A 22,714-nucleotide genomic window follows, 5' to 3' on the forward strand; every position below is an offset into this window, starting at 1 on the left:
ACAACAAGGAGTACAGCAACACCGTGGACACTAAATTCAGTTTGCACAGATTTTAAAAAGACTATACAAACTTGGAGCTTTTGGGAGCAAAGATGAATTGCCAAGGATTTTCATACTAAACTAAATCCATTGAGCAAGGATGAAGCTTTTACCAAACGGCAACAGGAGGGATACATTTTGAACATTTCTATTTATTTTATGGTTGAGGACACTGAAACTTGGTGGACAGTTTGACCTTGTCTTACACTTTGGATAAAATATATAAGCCAAAAGGTAATTGTCAATGTATGCGAGTTCTGGAAAAATGTTTAGTTTTAACAATTGCACATGCACATTTCTATGGACAATGTTACTAATTACCTTTCAGTTCAAGTACTTAAGTGCCAGTGGAAACAAGAGTCTGGATAAAGAAAATGGATTATTTGATGATGTGTAATATACAAGGGTCACCAGTTCATAAAAGGAACGTTATTTCTCTTGCAAAGCCATGGCTCAACCTGAGCAGGATTTGTCAGTAAATGGATTAACTCTAATTTGGGCCCTCGTTGACTTGTACTAAAGGAGATTCCTGAAATCTGTCCTCGGCACTCTTAGATTGCACATCTTTTTTTTTTTTTTTTTCCCCTGTTTTTTTTGTAACCAAATGTAAGCTTTTAATTTTAGTCAATGATATTATATTTATTGGCATTTAAGAATGAATTAAACTCACAGATTGAAATGTGACATCAGGAACAACCATTTCGTGTAGGCCTGGATGAAAAAAATCAGTGTACAAATGTGCAATTAATAAACCTTCAAGTCATGACTTGCATAGCTAGTTAAAACAGCAATGAAATGTACATATTAAATATTAAAGAATAGAAAAAAATCAATTTAGTATACTTCAGTCTTTATTACATTTAGAATCAATGAATCAAAAACATCATTTATTATTATATACAGTATTTGACAGCTGTGTCAGAGGCTCGGTGTGCTTGGCTGAGGAAACTTACTATAGAGCACCACTTATTATTGGTAATATTTTTATTAATTGTTGCTTTTAACTCAACAGATAGACAAGGATGGTGCCAGAAAGAACGTAACCTAAAAAGGTTCTTTAAAAGACCTGCCCTTGACACTCTCAAAGATATGAGGAGCATAATGTCCACCAGGGGTCAGCCAAAAACATGGATTGATTACTAATATGACAGCAACTGGCAATTTGTCCAGTATTTTCAGTGCACAACAACAGTAACTAAGGTTTCAGTGCATTTCGGTGTATAAAAAGAAATTAAACACGAGCATTAATTACACATCTTTTAAATTAACATAGAAACACTTTAATTGCACTTTAAAATACAAGTTTGTTCTGTAACATTTATTGTCAGTTAAATAATATTGTTGCTATCTCGTATAGCCATTTTATTTCATTTTAAATTTCATAACTAACATTAATAAACCCATAAACAAAGTAATTCCTTCAGATTATTACATTTGTAGAATATTACAAATTCTCCACCATCTAAATTGCATGGTATACATTAAATAACCAAGTATTATATCAGGCAATGGCTTTTTAATACAGTGATGGCATTTTAAAATAATGCAGTCTAAACCATATTACGCTTATTTCATTTGGTTTTGCATCAAAATACATATATGAAAGATAATCAGAGGCATTTAGAGTCAAAATTGCTGACTTTAAAAAAAAAAACTAATACCATGTTGGTTTTTGCAGCATATTACAATTTCTCGGAAACTTGAACACATCGATGGAAATGAATTGTAACAATGAATCATTATTTTTAATTGTTCTATTTTACAAGTAATATGAATACAGGTGGTTTCACATTAGGACATACGCAATTGTCTGTGTTCATATCTGCGTGTGTGATCTGAAAGACGCACAAAGCTTCTATGAATTGACAGTTCTGAGAGCTCACTGGCTTCCGGTGTGTCCCAGAAGTCCCTGCACTGTCTTCTGCAGTGGCATCTTGTCACCCACTTATCTGTCTGAGGTCATTCTCACCTTTGAATGCCAGCGGTGCCTGATAGGCTTAGACTGAAGGCTCATTCTTCCTCTGTGTCACTGACGTCTGTGTGTGGGCTGTCTGCATGTTACTATGTTGTTTGAATAAAGATGATGTATAGTCAGTCTGAAGCCCCTGCCAGGTGTCCATTTTTCCACCCTGTCTATCCGCATACCGTCATGTGCGACGCCTCAAGACATGATGCTGTTGGTTTAAGTATGTCCTGTTACAGGTCATCAGATTGACACTAGTGCGTTTATCCTGACTCGTCAACTTTAACTAAATGAAACCTGAGGATTACAAGGCCCTATCTATGTCACCTTCACACAAGTTGCCAATTTTTCTTCTACAGTATGCTGTTGAAGAGAAATTGTTATTTAGCACTATGAGACTTTACAGAGATTTTCTAAGTACTCTCTGTGCATATACAGGTTTAGTTTTGCATTTTAAATCTGCACACTATTTTCCCTTTGACCTATTGACCTTTAACTCTCTTTATTTGCTTGTTTTTTTTTTTGTGTTTGTCTATCTGTAACTGCAGTTTTTGTAAATAAAAAAAATGTATACATTATTTTATATAAGATTTTTTATTTTTTTTTGCTTACAAAGACTGCATTTATTTGATCACAAATGTAGTAAAACCAGCCATTTTGTTTTTAATTTTCAGCAGCCGTTACTCCAGTCTTCAGTGTCATCCTTTCTAATTCTATTATGCTGATTTGGCACGTAAGAGACATTTCTCATTATTATCAACGTTGAAAACGGTTGTGCTGCTTAATATTTTAGTAGAAACCCTGATAAAACTCGTCTATCAACCATGTTATGTCTGTCTATTAAAAGATGGAATCCCAGCTGGTGTATAGAGCCATGGTCTGTTAGACATCGTGGCTCTTTTATTTCCAGCATGTGTTGTCTGAGTGGCCTAGGGTTTAATGTGCTTATTGATTGTGCTCCCTGTAGGGGTGCATTTTGGGATTGACTGGACACACAAATGTTGTACTGTAAGGCTCTCATTTTAATGCACAATGTATTAACTCATTGTGCTAAATTGTTATGCAGCACACAAGTGCATGCAACATTAGCCTGTTTAAATAAATCTGTTTAATATGAAAATTTATGTTGTTTACAATGACACAGCATTTTATTATCGTACAGAAACAATCTGAAAAAACAGCTATGTTACAGCAACTATTGCTGAAGCCAGATTGAAGATCAGCACATGCTTAAAGGTCCAAAGCATCATATCTCGAGTGAGTCAAATCAATGTAATTTAGAGACAAATTAAAGGGTTTCTGCACAAAATACTGAAATTTTCTGCAGCCATACGATCCCAGACAGCAACATGTGGGGCAGATCCGGCCTACCTCTGGTATATGTGGATTACATGGAGACCAGATGTGGGCCAGATCTGGGCCGGCACTATGTTTCTGTCAGGGACAGCTTTGGATGAGAAACTGAAATTTAAGTCATTATTCATCTGCTTCAACTCTCTTTTGGTGCGTTCATGAAAGAACAAGCCCGAATTGTGAATACTTAAAGGGATAGTTCACCCAAAAATGAAAATTTGATGTTTATCTGCTTACCCCCAGCGCATCCAAGATGTAGGTGACTTTGTTTCTTCAGTAGAACACAAATTATGATTTTTACCTCCAACCGCTGCCGTCTGTCAGTCTTATAATGCGCCAGTGGATGGGAACTCGTACAATAAGAGTCTAAAACACTTCCATAAACAAATCCAAATTAAACCCTGCGGCTCGTGACGACACATTGATGTCCTAAGACACGAAACGATAGGTTTGTGCGAGAAACCAAACAGTATTTATATAATTTTTACCTCTAAAACACCACAATGTCCAACTGCATTCATCACTCGATTCGTGAGGTCTGATCGCGCTCTGACAACGGCAGTGATGTCTCGCGCATATACTTCAATGAGTGCTAGACATCAATGCCGCCGTCAGAGCGCGATCAGACATCACCAAGCGAATGCTGAAGGCAGTTGGACATAGTGGTGTATTAGAGGTAAAAATTATATAAATACTGTTTCTCGCAAAACCTATCGTTTCGTGTCTTAGGACATCAATGTGTCATCACGAGCCGCAGGGTTTAATTTGGATTTGTCTGTCGTGTTTTATTTACTCTTATAGTCCAAGTTCCCGCTGATTTGCATTATTTGACTGACAGACGGCAGCGGTTGCAGTTAAAAATCATCATTTGTGTTCATGTTGGATGCTCTGGGGGTAAGCAGATAAACATCAAATTTTCATTTTTGGGTGAACTATCCCTTTAAATTTCATGTCTGTTTCTCATCCAAATCTTGACGTTGCACTTTTATGTTGCCTTTGCATCCTTGAAAGTATTCTGTTGTAATTTCTTTAAAATGTCTTTCTGTTACACAGAAAAAAGAAAGTCGAACGAGTTTGGAAAAACACGAGGGTGAGTAAATGATGACAGACTGTGAACCATCCCTTTAAGTCCACGTTTTTAAAGACAGACGAGAATGTGATTAGAACGATTTGATTGTTTGTTCAAGTGTGCTTGTGGCGCGTGGGTTTTTGTTTGGTGTTTTCATGTCTGTGGCTGATGAGGGGGACATAGACAGTTCCTTTGGGGGAGTGTCAGCAGGTGTGCTGTGAAATCTTCAGCTGCTAAAGTCACACAGGTCTGTCTGTCTGTGTGTCTCCAGGCCAGTGTCTCAGTGCAGTCACATCGTCTTCATCTTTTGTGTGACGGTGACCTTCAGAACACCTCCACATGACCCCCAAACATCTAACACAGGGAACACAAAGCACAGAGGGGCCATCTAACACCTGGCACTGTAGCTACTATCACAGAGAGCTTGATCCCTGTGTCTCGGGTCATGCAGACAGACGGTGGGTGGAAGACAGTAAGAGCACAGTCTTCTTGCTGGTCTTCAGTGGGTGTAGAAGCCGTAGTAGCCTGCATCACTGCAATTGTCCTTTTCACAAGCCTCTGCACTGCGGTTGGGAGGGGAATTTTCCGTGCTGGACGTATAAGGCGACACTCGCCTCTTCTTGCTCTCTCCTCCCTCGAACAAGCCTGAGTCGGCAGAGTCCACCGATTTAACCGAGGGTGCTTCCATCCAGGCGTCCTCCCCGGACTCTTTGGACTTCTCTTGAAGCAGTGACTGGCGCTGGGGCTCAAGGAGCGACGGGGAGGGATGGAAGCGAGAGTTCGCCGCTGAGGGGGAAGATGACGAAGCTGGGGATGAGACGGTTCGGAACCAGCTGAGACTAGACCCGGGTTTACTGTGGTGTGGGTGATTAAGGTACTGCGTCGAGGGCCGTCCTGAGCCCCACGGCCCTGGGTTGGCAGCGGACACCGGCCCGGAGGCAAAGGGGCTTTCAGGGTAGTAGCTCAGCGGGTGGTGGGGGGACGACTGTAGCGGAAAGGGCTTGTAGAGGCTGTTCGAAGGGTATTCGCTCTCGTACGCATTGAAGTCGAGGCGGTTCGGCGGCACCCCCTGCTGGCTGGGCAGGTACCAGCGGCTGTGAGGGCTGGCGGCAGGGTCTTTGGGGCACTGCTGAGTCATGCTGACAGGCTCGCGGCTGTAGAAACGACTCTGAGACAGGGGACTCATGTACTGGTCAGATAGGTACGGCTGGTGAGGGTAACAACCGCCTGGAAGGAGCTGCTGGCTCTCGGTTGGGGAAGGCGTGAGGCGATCCGAGTCGGGAGGTGCGTACAGCCTACATAAGAAAAGAGAGGGTCAAAGGTCAACTTCAACAGACAAAATGCCTTCTGAAATGTTAATCTATTAACGTTAAAGGGTTAGTTTACTCAAAAATCAAAATTCTGTCATTAAGCACGACACCCTCATGTCGTTCCAAACCTGTAAGACCTTCGTTCATCTTCGGAACACAAATTAAGATATTTTTGATGAAATTCAAGAGTTCTTTGACCCTTCCATAGACAAGACAGCAATTTAATTAGCACTTTCAAGGCCCAGAACGGTACTAAAGACATGGATAAAATAGTCCATGTCACTACAGTGGTTCAACCTTAATTTTATGAAGTGACAAGAATACTTTTGTGCCATAAACAAACAAACAAAAAAATGACTTTATTCAACAATTTCTTCTCCTATGCTGTTGACCAGGGCTGCACAGTATTAGAAAAAACTGACATGTGGTACCACTGCCATTTTGGTTTTCTGCGACATATATTGCGATATGAAATAAATTCACCAGATTACTTGAATAGCTCTATTTGGAAAGAATGAATAATTCTAGAATGATTGGGGTGATTTAAATTAAATAAACAGTGCTTTCTATTTTTAAGGTCAGTATTCAGCTACAGAAAATGAATAATCAAATATAAAATAACACTGTAAAGTCTTCACTGTTGTATAAACTGAATATAATTAATCTGTGTTAAAGCCAGAGGTGTAAAGAGTACCTGAAAACCATACTTGAGTCAAAGTACTGATACCTTACATAGAAAATGACTCCACTACAAGTTACAAGTAACCAATTCCAATACGACTTGAGTAAAAATCAGATTTTAAGAGTACTTAAGTATTTTACTCATACTGAATGTAGGCTCAGAGATCCACTAGTCCTCAACACATGAGAGACATGCCAGTGAAAATAAGAAACAATTGATTTGTAAGATGAGAAATCAAGTGCATTTTCTAAATTCAAAATAAAACTGAATACCTCAATATTGCAATAAATCAAGGTCGACACAACAACCTTTTAAACGTCTTCAAACTCTCAAGTCTCAGTTAAGCTCAAGTGCACAAGAAGGCCATAAGTAAACCAATATCCTTCAAAAAGGTCTTGTCAATATAGCGGATAAATAAAATAATGTTAAGTAAGATTAAATAGTCATGGCCTACTGTATGTGCTGGTTTGAGCCTCATCACCAGCTGCAGTCATTTCCTCATCTAATAAATAAAACACATGCAATCAGCAACTACCTGCTAATGCACTCACATTCACGTAAAGTATCCTTGTTGACAAGTTTTGGGTGAGTAAAGGAAAAATGCACAACATATAGTGCCTTCAATGCCCTTAGATGGCGATATCGCTTCTTTATATCAGAAATAAACTGCTGCAGAAAAAGTTAGGTGTCATGCAAAATGTAATGTGTAAAGGCATTACTCATCACAAATGTATTGGAGTAAAAAGTACATTTACTTGTTCAAAAATGTAGTCGAGTAGAGAGTAAAAGTTGCCAATATCTTTGATACTCAGTACAACTACAAAGTAGCCAAAAAGATACTTAAGTACAGTAACTAATTACATTTACTCAAATACTTTACGCCTCTGGTTAAAGCTGCAAAAGTGATTTTCTCTTTGTATTTTGTTGTTTCATTAACACTCATGACACATTCCGTCAAAGCACAAATAAACGTGGAAGTGAACGGAATTGAACAGTGAACAGCACGCACAATCGATAGGACCTAAAACACATGCAAACTATGAAATTTCACTCTATGATGGTTAAACTTTTCAATTATTCTGAGAATGGATGTGGATTGACGATCCCTATACTTGACTTTATCTTACTTCCTGTAATGTGACTATCGCGGATGTGCACATCACGATATCGTGGACTATTTTAACAATGTCTTTAGCACCTTTCTGGGCCTTGAAAGTGCTAATTAAATTGTTGTCTATGGATGAGTCATGGATGTCTCTCGGATTTCATCAAAAATATCTTAATTTGTGCTCTGAAGATGAACAAAGGTCTTACTGGTTTGGAACGGCATGAGGGTGAGTAATTAATGACAATTTTCATTTTTGGGTGAACAAACCCTTTAATACTGTTTTAGCATCAATTGAATTGAGAATCCCTTTGAAATTCTAATTCGGTTCCTGAATTTAAATTGAGGTAGCAAACAAGATTTGAATGTAAGGAAGTGGAATTAAAGAGATTTGAAATTCAAAGAACTTCATATAATTGTCCACAGAGACCAATTTTTCTGTATTTAATTTACTCCAGGCTTACTTACGTGTCATAATTGTCCCGGAAACCTTTAGCAAACGGGTTATGATCTATTTTCAGCTGAGTGATCTGTGAAATGGCAGGGGAAGGGGTTGGAGAAAGGGCAGAGAGAGAGAGAGAGAGAGAGAGGGTAAGAGTAAAGCCACATGGGCACAGGAAGCACAGTCAGGGAGACTGATAGATCACTGCTGTGGTGAAATAATTCATGAATTACACTCATACTCTTTCCTACAGCTGCAGTTAACATCTCCAGCACACACAACCCTTTACCAACATCACAGACTCGATGTGCAGACATAACACAACTCTCTTGTCTGAGTCGTCCCACACTGTGATGTCATGTCTGATTGTTTGCTGGAAGCAGTGGTTATGTGGCAGTTGCAATCTGATTAATAAGAAAATAACCCACAGCATGATGTGTTCAAATGATGCAACTTACATCTGCATTCTGGTAGGCAGTGACAGCAATGAACTGAGTCTCAGGGAAGACAAACGTCTGAGTTTTAGAGGTCAGGAAGGGATCCTCCGTTCCATCCTCCTTCACCTCCACGATGTGAAGACGTGGTTGGTATTTATGGAGCGACTGTAGCACTATCATCTGTATTCCAAGGAATGCAACAGTCAGAGAAATAGTGCAGATATGTTATGGTGTCGCAGAAGGATGATATATTCAACCCAAATGGTAAACGTACTCTCTGTTTGACTACATCCAATGTCGACATAGATGACTCAGGTGTGGGTATGGTGTAGTAAGACTGCTTAAATGGAGGTTTATTATATTACCTGTCCTACATTGTTAGAGCTGCCTTTGTTATTGGTAAGTTTCAGTTTGCCAAAGGAAACTTCCTGTCTCATCCAGTGATTCCCAGTGTTGGGAGAGTCTGGGTGCATATACATTCTGTTTCCTGTAATAAAAAAGCAAAACAAAACACATAAACAAAATTTTATATAATGAATGCAGTTTAAATATTCATGTATTTAAACCATATTTTACTGTCAATGACAGTATTTTATTGATATACCTTGTATCATTCAAATGTTTGGGGTCAGTAAGTATTTTAATGTTTTTTAAAAAAGTCTCTTATGCTCACCAAGGCTGTATGTTTTTTTTTATATCAAAATACAGTAAAACAGTAATATTGTGAAATATCATCACAATTTAAAATAACTAATTTGTATTTTAATATATTTTAAAATTAAATTTATATCTGTGATGAAAAGCTGAATTTTCAGCATCATTACTCCAGTCTTCAGTGTCACATGATCCTTCAGAAATCATTCTAATATATTACCTATTATATACAAATACTAATATTAATTTCTTAAAAAATTCTTGATTACCCCAGAATTTTGAATGGTAGTATGGCAGTGTATAATTTTGTTTATTGTTTATATATTACTTATATTTTTATTTTTTTATTAGAATATTTTATATCTATTTTTTTATTAACTTTATAATGGTATATTCAGTGCATATATATATATATATATATATATATATATATATATATATATATATATATATATATATATATATATATATATATAGCTGAGTATACAATTTTAAAGTTAATAAAAAACTAAATATTCTAATACAAATTTTAGCTAACAATCTGGCAAAGTTCTCTAAAAGTTATGAGCAAACATTCTTGTGCTATCATTAATAGAACATTCGTTCAGAGTTATCTGGTCTTTAATGTTTTCAATACATTAAACATTATTTATTTATACATAAACATTATAGATTGTTCATGGAGCATCTTCTAAAACAGTTCTTTAAAAAAAAAAAAAATGTATTTGTTTCATAACGTTCAGAAAACATTCAAAAGCAATGTTCCAAAATGTTTGCGAAATGTAGAATGTTCACACAAATGTTAAAAAACTGGATGCTTAAATTTTGAGAAAACATTTAGAAAGGTTTTCATAACTTAAGGGGAACATTAGAAACATATTTTTGTTAGCTGGGTAAGTGCGATATTTAGGAAAGGATAGGAGTTTAAGTAAAAAAAAAAGTAGGATTTTTTCCCACAAAAAATGTTGTACTTTGTAAACTGATTATAATTAGCCAATTAAGAGTGCAATGTCAATGTTTTACAGCTGCACTACCATGCCATTTCCCTTGAACAGCAGTTGCAGTGCAGTGCTGTTGTGGTGGGCCACATGCTTAGGTTCCTCTGATTGTGGCATACAGTGGTATCAGAAACACTCATGCATTTCTAGCCACAAAAAGACAGAGCTCTGAGTATGTGAAGTTTTCTCCACTACTCAGAAAACACTCACACCGTGAAACCACAATTCAGATAAAGACATTTATCTTGTTTGTAGGATTTAAATGTAGATAGTGGTCAGAAAAAAGCAGTATTATTATTTAGATACCTGGCATGTTGCCTTCTGCCTTGCCACACTGGACCCATTTACCTCCTTGGTACCTCCAGTGATGCTGGTCAGCAAGAACCACGTCCACATATATGTTATAATGAGCCGAGGGGTCCAATGCGCTGATGTTAAAGCTGAGGAAAGGGAACATCCTCCTGTTGACAGACAGATTAGAAAACAGAGTGAGAAGAATAAGGTAAAAGAGTGAGGTAAAAGAATAAATTAATGCTGTGGTTATGTGAGACCACTGACATCACTGGTAATTAGGGATGCAATTATATTAAAAATTCTGGTTGATAGTGATAAGCTGACAAAAAATTTTGTGTTATAAATCTATTATATATTTTTTTGATTTTAGATTTTGTTTAAACTAAATATATACATTTACAATATAAATTAACTATATAAATAACTTTAATAGTTTTATTCAATATCAAATTATTGTTGGGATTTTTTTAAACTATTCACCTTAAAAAAAAACTACTGATGTTTGTCTTTTTTTTTTTACAGGTACACTATGTAACTTTTTTTGGGGCTCAAAATAAACAAAATTTAAAAAATGAGTCAATACATCACCATTCCTTCTTCCAAAACGTGTTTTCGTCTTACCCTGATTCACTATGGTAAGCCTATTATCCACCTTTTTCTTAACGGGCCTACTTGGTTTTAGATTATGTAAGGCACTTCAGGTTTGGGGAAGTTCCACTCAAAATGACTTAAACAAATCATTTCAAATAATAAGGATGCGCTACAAATTATCCATATGCATCAGTTTGACTGAATGAGCTGTAAAATGTTCTTGTTCTCTTTAGAGATTACGTAGAATAACAAGAATTTTTTTTCTCCCCAAATCCTCATCTCTCTTTCCAGGCTTGTTTTCACATGATGCTGTAAAAAAATTATTGTCTCCTCTGTTCACTTCTAATCCCTATTTGCAGTGTTTACTGGAATGTTTCTAAAGCAGGTAAACACTATAGGCTATTCATTGTCTGTCAGAATGATGAAAATCCCTTTGAATGAACACCCAGTTTTTGAAAATGCTTATTATTGCACTCATAGAGCGACCCTTTTGCTGATTATTTACAGTTTAATGGAAGTTACTTCCATTATTTGTGCAAAGTGTTATAGGAAAAATAGCGGATGTTTATATTTTAGACCCACCGGAATGGTTTTTGCACACTGTAAAAAATGACCGTGATTTTAACAGTAAAAGGCTGTAAAAATGCTGCGGTGAAAAACTGTCAATTGGTTTACAGAAAGTTTCCGTACTATATACGGTGAATAACCGTAATAGATCTAAAGGTGCATTTAATGTAATTTTACGGTAAAATACTGTTAAATTCACAGTTTTTGGAAGTGAAAAATAATTCATTGTAAAATTTACAGTGAAAAAACGTAAATTGACATTCCCACAATTCCCTGTGTGACACTTCACATTATATATAGTTTCGTTGAAATAACTCTGTTTCTTCTTAGTTTTTCTAATTTTTTTTCTAATCAGTTATGTACATTAGGGTTTTATGTTACATCTAATGTTGTTAAATTAATGTTTATTGCATTTTTTTAAATTTCATGCATGTTACCATGATGGTGTTTAGTGTGTGTGTGAATGACACTGTGTGCTCCTTCTATATGTTAGTGTTGTCCTCCTCAGCTTGTGGAAAAGCTGCTTGTGATGAACTTTGATTCATCATGTGACTCTTATCACCACTGTGTTTGGTGACTGTCAGTGTATTATAAAGGTACAAAACAGATATTAGTCCTTCATTAGGTTGGTAAATTAACATTATATCAGTTAATGAAATACGTTATTTTACCGTAAATTTAACAGATTTTTTTTACGTCGCTACTGTATTTTTTACGGTAAAGTTCTGGCAACCACAGCTGCCATTTTCTTACAGTAAATTTTACTGGGATTTTTTTTTTTACAGTGCAGGAAATTGCCTACGTCACTCATCCGTGCGTGTCTTGTCATATCCGTAAATAAAGAAAATTTGCTATGGCTACTTTGATGCGTGTATGCCGTGGGAGTGGCATAGGTTAGCTGTCTCAATGAGAGAAAGGTTGACATGGAGCATGCTAAATCCCGAACTTTCCATGAAATCACCCGTTTTAAGCAAATGCCGAACAGAGAAGAGTCTGCTGGCAAAGAGAAAACGAGACAGAGCTCGTAATAAAACAAGAATCAACATCGGCTTGCCTTTTTAAGAGATGGCGAGAATTGAGGGATTTGAAAAGTTGTAAAAGCAATGTAGAAATGGTGTTTTTATTACTCAGCATATGACTACGGTATTTTATTGAACAAATAAATTGCCATATGTAGCTCTTTAACAGAGTTGTTAAGCATTATCTATTGTGAAGTGTCATTTCATTATGGGTTGTTGTAGCGCTGTACTGCAATGTATTTGTGTCTATTAATGTGTAAAGCTACAGTAATGTCTTCAGCTAGTCAGCTTGAGATCCTTTCCATCTAAACTGGTTATATCTCTTAAGCCTAGTATTGAATGTTTTTTGAGCAGTAGGATAACCATATTCATCAGCACAGTCACTCAGAGCCGAATCACGACCAAAACCATGTTCTTCCACAAAACGCAGTTACATAGTGTACCTTTAGTAAAGGTGGTGCCCCTAAATTGAGAGAACGCTCTTTAAGAAACAGTGTTCTTCAAAAGGATTATATTTAAACCGTAATCTTACACTGTCCTTTATGCTAAGGTCATGCTAGATGATGGCAAATGTAATGTAAATGTGTGCAGAAATGGTTAAAGTTAAACATCAAAAATCGACTGACACAATAAATGATGAAATCATTAATATCTCTATATGAGGGTGAGTATTTGGTGGTAAGCAATAGTTTTGTGGGCACATTCATTGCGATAGAGAGGCAACTGGGAGCAGGCTTTATGTGAATCTTTAATATGACTATTAATAAAACATGTTGGGAGATGCATGTGCTTGATTGCTGTAGTTTTCCTTGCAAGACAGATTTTGATCACGGTGCAGTGATGGAGAGGAGGTAACTGGGAGGTCAGTGTGTCCCATGGCAGTGCGGTTATGACGTTTCTAAAGACGTTACTCAGGCACACACTTCCTGCAAAAGACCCAGTATTTAATATTCTACAGCCACGTTTCTGTGCCTTTTCACCTTGGCACTACAAACATTTGACATCAGCTATTCAACCTCACCCAATACTATGACGCTTTCGGTCTCACTAATACACTCCAGAGATGACGTCTATGCCACATGGCTGCCTCTCATTCAATAGATTCAACAGTTGCGGGCTACTGCTCATGCTTGTATGTTTCCCCTCAGCCGGATGCTTCTGTCAGGTGACACTCAAGTGCAGTTGTCTGCTCGTATCTGTGTCTGTATCATATCAATTCCGTGAACTGGATACACACCAAATTATTTGTATATGGTACAGAATGGATTTAGGTTATGAGTATGTTTATAAAAATCTCTCACTCTCTATTCTGTCTTCTGTGCCTTTGAGCTTGCTATGTGAAACTGTAAACCTTTTTTTTTTCCCATTGGGAAGAGCATATGGGGGTCAGATTATTGGAATTAGTTCTGCTTTATATAGAAATTTGACTTTGTACATGGATATAGAATTGTTTTTTGGACACATTTGTGGAAATTGTAAGCTAATTCTTAGGAAACATTTTTGAAATACTTCTTAACATTAGTAACGTATGTTAGTATGTACATTAGTATGTACGTGTACACTACCATTCAAAAGTTTGGGCTCAGTAAAGAAATCAATACTTTTATATAGCAAGGATGTATTAAAAGTGAAAGTAAAGACTTTTACATTGATACAAAAATAATATTTTAAATAAATGCTGTTCTTTGGAAATTTCCATTCATCAAAGAAAACTGAGAAATGGTTTCAACAAAAATATTAAGCAGCAAACTGGTTTCAACATTGATAATAAGAAATTTCTTAAGCATCAAATCAGCATATTAGTATTATATATAAATGATCATGTGACACTGAAAACTGGAGTAATGGCTGCTAAAAAAGGTCGCCATCATATTAAAATAAAAAAGTACTTTAAATTGTAATAATTTTTTTACAATTTTACTGTTTTATTATACTTCATATTTTGTTACGTTACGTTATGTTTTGTTTTATAGTAAATCTGGCCTTGGTGAGCATTAGAGAATTATTAATTCTTTTAAATCTTACTGACCCCAAACTTTTGAGTATTATTGTACTGTAATTCTGAATAAGAAACGACTTGTGTATGTACAAATGTGTGAAAAGTTTCTCTGAATTACAGTACGTTATGTTGTCTGTACTTTTTGGAGTTCAACGGTTTATAGTCACTGTCTACATTTTTATGCAAAAGTGCAGCTTGCGCATTCTACTAAATATTTCATTTTGTGTTTCCAAGAAGTTACTCACTTCAGTGAGCGGAAAGAAATAAAGAAGCACCGGTTTGTTAATTGAAATAAGTTTCTCTTTTCAAGAAGGGTAAAGGACGCCCGATGTCGAGGATCAGCATTTGATGGACTGCCCACCCACGGGCAGCTGTAATCAATCATCATTCTCAGATGGAGCCCTGGCATTGTGGGGCCTTGTGGTGGTGAAGAGACAGAGCAGGTGAAGGGTTTCTTCTTCCACATCAGTTGTCAATATAAGTGAAAACAGAAACCAGAATCGTCTCTGTATCATTCAACGCTTAAGCACTGCCTCTTCGTTCTGAGTTATAACTATACTGAATGTGGCAGCCACTTTCCTCATCTGACTGAGCCTCAGAAATTGTCATACTTTTTTAAAATGAGACATTTATAAGAAATCAGTACCTGGAGAGGGGGAAACCAGTGGGTTCACCACTGAGAGGAATCTTTTGCATGAGTAGGAGTTTAAGGTTTACGACAAAAAAGTTAGAGGTTAACCTTTGGAAACTTATCTGCCACTCCTTGACTCAGTGATGGAGCCATGAACACGGTAGTAGGTGGTTGCCAAACAGAAATGCCTCCTCTGCTGTCTAGGACTCTAGGAAGATACAGTTTTCCATACATATATGTGTTTCCCCTTAGCAAAAGAAGTGCTTGGTGTGATCAATGCAACACTGCAGAGTAAAAAAGACAGGAAGGGACCATCAAAAATACAAAAAGCTGTCTGGATATAGACTGGTGAGGGGGCTTTCTCCCTGAGCCTGTCACTGATTTGCCAGGACAGGAGCTCAGGTCTAGTTTGTGTCATCCTCGTAGTCTTGATCATCTGAAAACATGCCAGTTTGTGGCTTCTAGCCTTTTTTTAAAAACGTAAAGTTAAAATATCAAACATGACACAAGCAGATTGACATGTACAGTAAGCAAAGAATGTTTACGTGGTTATTGTAAGCTTTTGTGCGAATGTGGTTACATTCAAAAACCACAATATATTTGCTGATGTTGGAGAATTGTCATTGCTGTAGTGATGAGTTTGTAGCACGGCTGCTGAAAAACAGCGGCTGGAAATGGAGCAGCCGGCAACCACAGTTACATGTACAGCCGATTCCTTTGATGTTGACAGTGTTCTACTGATGTGCTTCTGTCACAACTCATCTGTTTCTGTCAGAGCTGCTTGATGGGATTCTGCTGGAATCATGTACACAGCGATCAATCGGTTCTGTAGTGAGCGGTGACTATTCAACAAGTTTGCTGCTTCTGAGGTCTGGCTTTTTGCAGCAAGACTGCATACTCCATGCTACCATATACAGCTGAACAGGAAGTTATTGTTAGTTGAAAAAAAAAAGAAAGAAAGATAGCTCAAAGGCTACAGACAGAAAGACCTTGAATGGCAGAGGTGGAGAGATTGCATTTTATGCAGAGCCCGGACGGCCTTAAGAATTTTAATAAAACCGATGCATTGATATTGCACGGGTTGCTTTTATTGTAACTCTTTATAAAGTGGCCCCAAAAAAGTATTAGTATCATACTTAAATATTTATTTACATTATATAATACAAATGTTAAAAAGAGGGTTCTACCAACAGAAGAGGAGGTGCAACCCAAAAAATCAAAATGCATATGAACTAAACTGACTTTTTTCAATTAATTTACATTATATAATAAAATATTAAACCAAGCGACACTTTTCAAGCAAAACTCTTCAAGCAAAATACAAAAAGAAGTTTGACAGGTTTTATATTAATATTATTTGAACACTTTTTGGTTGTTTAACTTAGTAGAACATCTGTGTTTACTCTGCTATAGGAGGCATTTGTGAACTTTTTACATCCACTAAAATCACCTTGGCATCTGTAATTAAAAAATGGCTCAGAAAAGTGAAGTTAGTTCTAGCGTCATCTGTTTGCAGATGCCACTTGTTTGCTTTGTTATACACTGAAAAATATAGGATTCACATTGAAACAATTTTCACTCAGAAATTGTTAGTAAATTTCGTAAATATTTTCAAAGAAATGGCAACTAACACATTGAATTAAACATGAAAGACTGAAATAGTAGCATATTTTCTTGTAAAACATACTCCAAATAATTTTTGTTTTATTAAAGGGTTAGTTCACCAAAAAATGAAAATTATTACTCACCCTAATGTCGTTCCACACCTGTAAGACCTTCGTTCATCTTCGGAACACAAATTAAGATATTTTTGATAAAATATGTTGGCTCAGTGAGGCCTCTATTGCCAGCAAGATATTTAACTCTTTCAAACGCCAAGAAAGGTACTAAAGACTTATTTAAAACAGTTCATGTGACTACAGTGGTTCAACCTTAATGTTATGAAGCGACAAGAATACTTTTGTCCGCCAAAAAAACCCAAAATAATGACTTTTCAAAACACTGCTTCATGAAGCTTTGAAGCTTTATGGCAGTTTGATACACGCTCTGAACCACTGATTCAAAAAAAAAAAAAAAAGATTCATAAAGCTTCAAAGCTTCATGAAGTGGTGTTTTGAAATCGCCCATCACTAGATATTGTTGAATAAAGTCGTTATTTTGTTTTTTTGGCACGCAAAAAGTATTCTCTTCGCTTTATAATATTAAGGTTGAACCACTGTAGTCACATCAACTGTTTTAAATATGTCTTTAGTAGCTTTCTGGGCATCTGAAGAGCATGTAAATTATCTTGCAGGCCTCACTAAGCCATCGGATTTGATCAAAAATATCTTAATTTGTGTTCTGAAGATGAACGAAGGTCTTACAGGCATGGAACGACATGAGGGTGAGTAATAAATGACATTATTTTCATTTTGGGTGAACTAACCCTTTAACAACTTTGAAAAATCATGTTTACAGTGTACAATGCAAAGAATGCAAATCATACATTATTAAAAGGATAGTTCACCCAAAAATGAAAATTCTATCATCATTTACTTAATTACTTCTGCAGCATACAAAAGAAAATATTCTGAAGAATTTTGCTAACCAAACAGCTTTGGTGACTATTGACTTTCATAGTCATTTCATCTGTAAGACAGAAAGTCATACAGGTTTGGAATGACATGTGATGAGTAAATTATGACAGAATTCAAATTTTTGGGTGATCCTGTAAAGTTTTTGCAGCCACCGTTTATAACCGCCATCTTTATTATCTTACCTAATCCAAATGAAGGCCGGATAAATTATTAATGTGCAACTGTCTGCTGTGCAGTATGTATGTATTTCATCATACCATATATAGTATAGAACGCCTAAAAAAGTTCCTAAGAGTTTCACTATGCAATTTTAGACTTCACTGCCTTATACAAATGCTTGGAAAATTTCAAGCTTTTTGGGGTGGTAAATATGAGACATGTGAATCCACCGAAGCAGAAAGACAGCTTTATTTACACATAAAGCAGAGACCCATGACTCCTCGGAGTTTGGTTTTCACCTAACCTACGAAGAACCTACTCATTCACATTTCCTATACAAGCACCTGAGGCCAGAATATCTTTTATATATTGACTTTTATAATGACTTTTTTTCAACAACAGCAAAAAACCCTAGTTCCTCTTTTAAGGCATGCGTTGCAGATGCGTTTGAAATAAGACAGTGTCATGTTTATCTTTCACTTTAGTATTTATTACCCACTGAACATGCTATGGAATGGATCTTTGACAACATTTCTAGTTTCATATCCCTCCCACTAATGTTCTGTGAGGTAATATTTTCATGATTTTTAGTATAGTTATTAGTATCATTTGGCATACTCTTGTTGCCTTATTTGGCTCTCAGACTAACATAAAACAAGACAACGCTCACCTACACCAATCTATGTTTAGAGCTGATGGCCCCATGCCTGTTTAAGTTTGTGAAACCTGGTGGCAGGGGTGAGGTTAGGGGCCAGTTTTAGAGTTCGACTTGAAAAGGGCCGAAGACCTCTGCTCTCGTCTCAGGCTGTGGGCCTTACGGTGCATTTCAAAGCCCTGACTCGGACTGCACCTCGACTTCTGAGGAAATGTGCATCACTGCGCTCACAGGGTACCAGACCAGTGAAGAGAGAGCAAAGAAAAAGCGAGAAAGAGAGCGAGAGAGAGGAAGAAAGTGCCTTCCTTCATTTCCTGCACTTCAAAGCTACCTCCACTGATGTGTATGGCCATCAGAGTCTCACTGGTGCTCAACCAACTTTACCCCCCAAACGCACCCCCCCCCCCCCTCCTCCTTACTTTTTCACTTCCTGTCTTGGGCAGAATTACCTGCGCTATGACACTCATTGGCAATGAGAACCAATAAAATAAGCCATAATGCACATGATAGGCCTACTGTATATACCAGAACATAATAATAATTTGCAGCAAATAATGTGTATTTAAATAAACTGACTCAAACTGATGCAATTTAGAATGTGAAAAGATAATTTCACTAGATGAGCAGGAAATGTAAAGATTCAGAGGCACAAAAAAAAAAAAAAAATGAATCATCAATGTCACGATGAATCAAGCCTAACAACGTTTTCTCGCTTATGTGAAAGATTTAATAATATATGAGCTACTCGATTCCCACAATAGCCTCTCGTTACTCGCATACACAAGGGTGATTTGAAGTATTATATATGTTATGTAACATTCTTTTGTAATTTATACCATTGTTATATATGCGCTATTTCATCATGTTTTCTTTCTTTCTGAATGTATTCATTCTGAATGCGCTAAGCATTCAATAGATCTAAAGACGGTTTGCAAAATGTTTCAAAACACCTGCCTGTAGGTTACAGGTTACAAAAGCGTGCGTTCACACACTAACACACTCACAAACAATTATACCGTACACACAGATTCATGCATATCTGTGTAATGGCTACCAAACTAACAATAATAATAATATCGAAAAAGAAATAAATATCTGTGTTTTGAAAATTTAGCTTATGTAGGAATAGTTATTAAATGGTGCGTATAAGTATAATACAAAATAAAATACAGACATTTATGAGTGATGACCGTGGCAGCAGTGACACACAAGTTTTTTAATTGATAATGCTGATTTGTTGTAGAACTTATATATGAAATTCATTTAAATGTTGAAACATGAAGATAAAAACATGTTGTCACCTCTTCATTTCAAGGTTAGATGACCATATTTAAAATGTATATTATTTTGTAAAATTAATTTTTTATATAGGCCTGCATACTTAAAAATAAGCCTCTAAGTGTTACTATTTTTGTCTCTGAAATAAATATTTTTAATAACTCTTTGGACTTTAAGTGTGAGCGATTTTTTTCCCCTCTACTTGTTAGTAGACTGTATGCGGTCAGTTCTCATATATTTTAACAGAAATATTTTTCTATGGTGGCAGGTGTGATCAGCTTAGATGTTATAGGTCAATGCAACATATTTCAGCATTATTATTTTACATATGCTAGAAAGATTATGTGATAAATATTGTTACCAAACTGACATAATGGCCTACTTAGAAGTAATTATACAGTTTTATCAGTTAAAATTTTACAACCATATCATGCAATGAGTGTATGTATTGTATGTCTGGAAAGCAGCTCTGAAATGAAAGTGTTGAACATCTGCAGATTATAATCATCAGGGACATGTTTAGATATTAATGCTCGCTGACCTGTCAAACGTCCCCACAAGCACTTTCATCCCTCTCTAGGCTCTCTAGAAACCACCACCAGTTTATTTAAGTTATAATATTTTCAAATGATAGCGTTTTTATTTAGTTATTTGGTAATAATTACTACACAATATACACATTCTTTGAGAACATTGTCATCCTTATTCTAAATAATAAAAACAAACATAGCTATCCAAAATATCAGCAGTTCTCGTAAGATCCCGTCAGAATTGTGACAAAAAACAACGTAATTTCAGTTTCAAAAAAATTGTGTCAAAGTGAATATAGGTACAGTGGGAGAATTTGAGAAATTTCTAACAGTATTTGTTTACTTTTGACAATAACTGAAACCAGGTCGCGGTCTGTAGAAAAAAGTGAGATCAAAAGATCCCTCTGTAATTAGGCTTCTAAATTTAAGACACATATGCCAAGGACTCGATTTCATGCCCACCTGCCTTGGATGGCACAGCTGGCATTCATAAGTACCAAAATAAGAGGAATAAACATTCAAATGGGGCATTTATATCTGCTGAATGACCAGTTTCTTACTCTAATTGCGCACAAAAACTTTGCTATGAAAACAAACATCTATGCTAATGACATATTAAAGAATGCCAATCCATAAGACTTCTTACCGTCCCTGTTTCGTTATGATCATCTCTGTCTGATACTTGTGGAACTTTGCCCACAGCGGGTAGTTGTTGAGGAGAACTTGTGTCTTCCCGGACACCTGTAGACCAGGTAAAGAGTACATCGGTGCTCGCGGGTACCCGTGCTGAAAAGACGCCGTGTAGCTGTCTGCGCTGCTCGGGTACACGTCTTTGCCGTTGGCTGAAGAATACGCATCGGCTCCGGCTGGAACGTAAGTATGTCCCGTCCCGCTCCGGCTGCTGAAGTGACAGCTGCCGAGCGGAGCCGGTGTGTAAAACCTCCCCGTCTGCGCTCCGGCACTTTGGTGGTGCTCCGCGTGGAACGGTAACGTCAAACTGTCCTGTCCATTTGGAATCGAGTCCTGGTAGTAAAACCTCGTGTCTTGGATGCCCATTTTGAAGTCCGGTAAGTCGCGGTTTCGGTGCAGGTGGCTGTTTAATTCTGCGTCTTTGGCGAAACTTTGCGCGTCTGTTCCATTCAACATATTGAGATACAAATTCCTGCCTATGCCGCCCATCTGCAGCACCGGTCCGAGCTCACTAGAGGTGTCATAGGTTTACTGTCCATATGCTTTAACATTTAAAAAAAAAAAAAAGACTCCGATACAAACTTTCTATAAACTGCTAGTTGTGGAGCTTGTCTACAAAACGCGCCGTGTAATCTAGTTTAAAACTACTTGGGTAATCCCTTTGATTTATCTTAATATGTTGAAGACATTGCCACTATGTATTTGGAATAGGAATCGGACTTCAAACACATGATAAGACTCTATGATATATCCATATCTCGACTGGTAATTGGTCCGGAGGTGGGCTTTACACTCAGACTGAGCGTGATAGGCTTGATGCGCGAGGACGGGCCTTCCCCTATACAGGGCTTCAGTTTGATACTCACTTAATACAACTGAACAATCGTTACAATGTCAATATTACAATGCATACTGAGTGAACTTAATTAGTTAGGCGCATAAAGTATATATATATATATATATATATATATATATATATATATATATATATATATATATATATATATATATATATATATATATATATATATATATATATATACATACATACGTACATACATACACACACATATACTTTTATTTCATTACTAATTAAGTATATATAATTAAGTACAAAAAAAATATTATTTTTAATAAAAATAAGCCTGATAAAATAGCCTATATTAAATCATCATCTCTCATTAGATATGTTTGTGTTGATGAATAATATGTGGAAGATCTAATGAAGAGAAACACAGTCACAGCGAGTGAGTCACTTTCCTTCCATTTTCAAATGACATTTTTTACTTTTTGATTCTTATATTTATGATATTCATTCTCACTCAGGCACACAGAATTTTTGTCTACACTACAAAACATCTTTATTTACAGATGTATAGATATTGCATAAAGGTAAATAAGTGCTCTGATTCTATAGCCATTTTGTCGTACTTGTACAAAATTATGTTACATGATGATGTTTTCAAGAGTACATTGATGGCACACAATTTGGCATACAAATTTAGTAATTGTTTATAAATTATGTCAATATAAAAAGTGTCCTTTTTCAATATCGTAATATCATAAAGACAAACACAAAACATCACATGGGTAAAATGACATAAAAACAATGCAGTAAATATAAATAACATAAAATTTAACATACAACACTATGTACACTTTCATCTTATGTA

The 22,714-nt window shown here is 36.4% G+C and overlaps 1 protein-coding gene across 1 annotated transcript; it reads right to left on the reverse strand.

The window, feature by feature from the left end:
- Positions 1-4,249: 4,249 nt before the first annotated feature.
- Positions 4,250-21,743, reverse strand: tbx21 (T-box transcription factor 21). Its single transcript, XM_067369260.1, has 6 exons — positions 20,998-21,743; positions 10,359-10,513; positions 8,766-8,887; positions 8,422-8,580; positions 7,990-8,051; positions 4,250-5,719 (listed from the first exon to the last, which is right to left on the reverse strand). Exons 1-6 carry the CDS (start codon positions 21,528-21,530, stop codon positions 4,924-4,926), a joined length of 1,827 nt encoding a protein of 608 aa, XP_067225361.1. The 5' UTR covers positions 21,531-21,743; the 3' UTR covers positions 4,250-4,923.
- Between the last annotated feature and the right edge of the window lie 971 nt (positions 21,744-22,714).

This window comes from Chanodichthys erythropterus, chromosome 19, assembly GCF_024489055.1.
Source record: "Chanodichthys erythropterus isolate Z2021 chromosome 19, ASM2448905v1, whole genome shotgun sequence".
NCBI lineage: Eukaryota > Metazoa > Chordata > Actinopteri > Cypriniformes > Xenocyprididae > Chanodichthys > Chanodichthys erythropterus.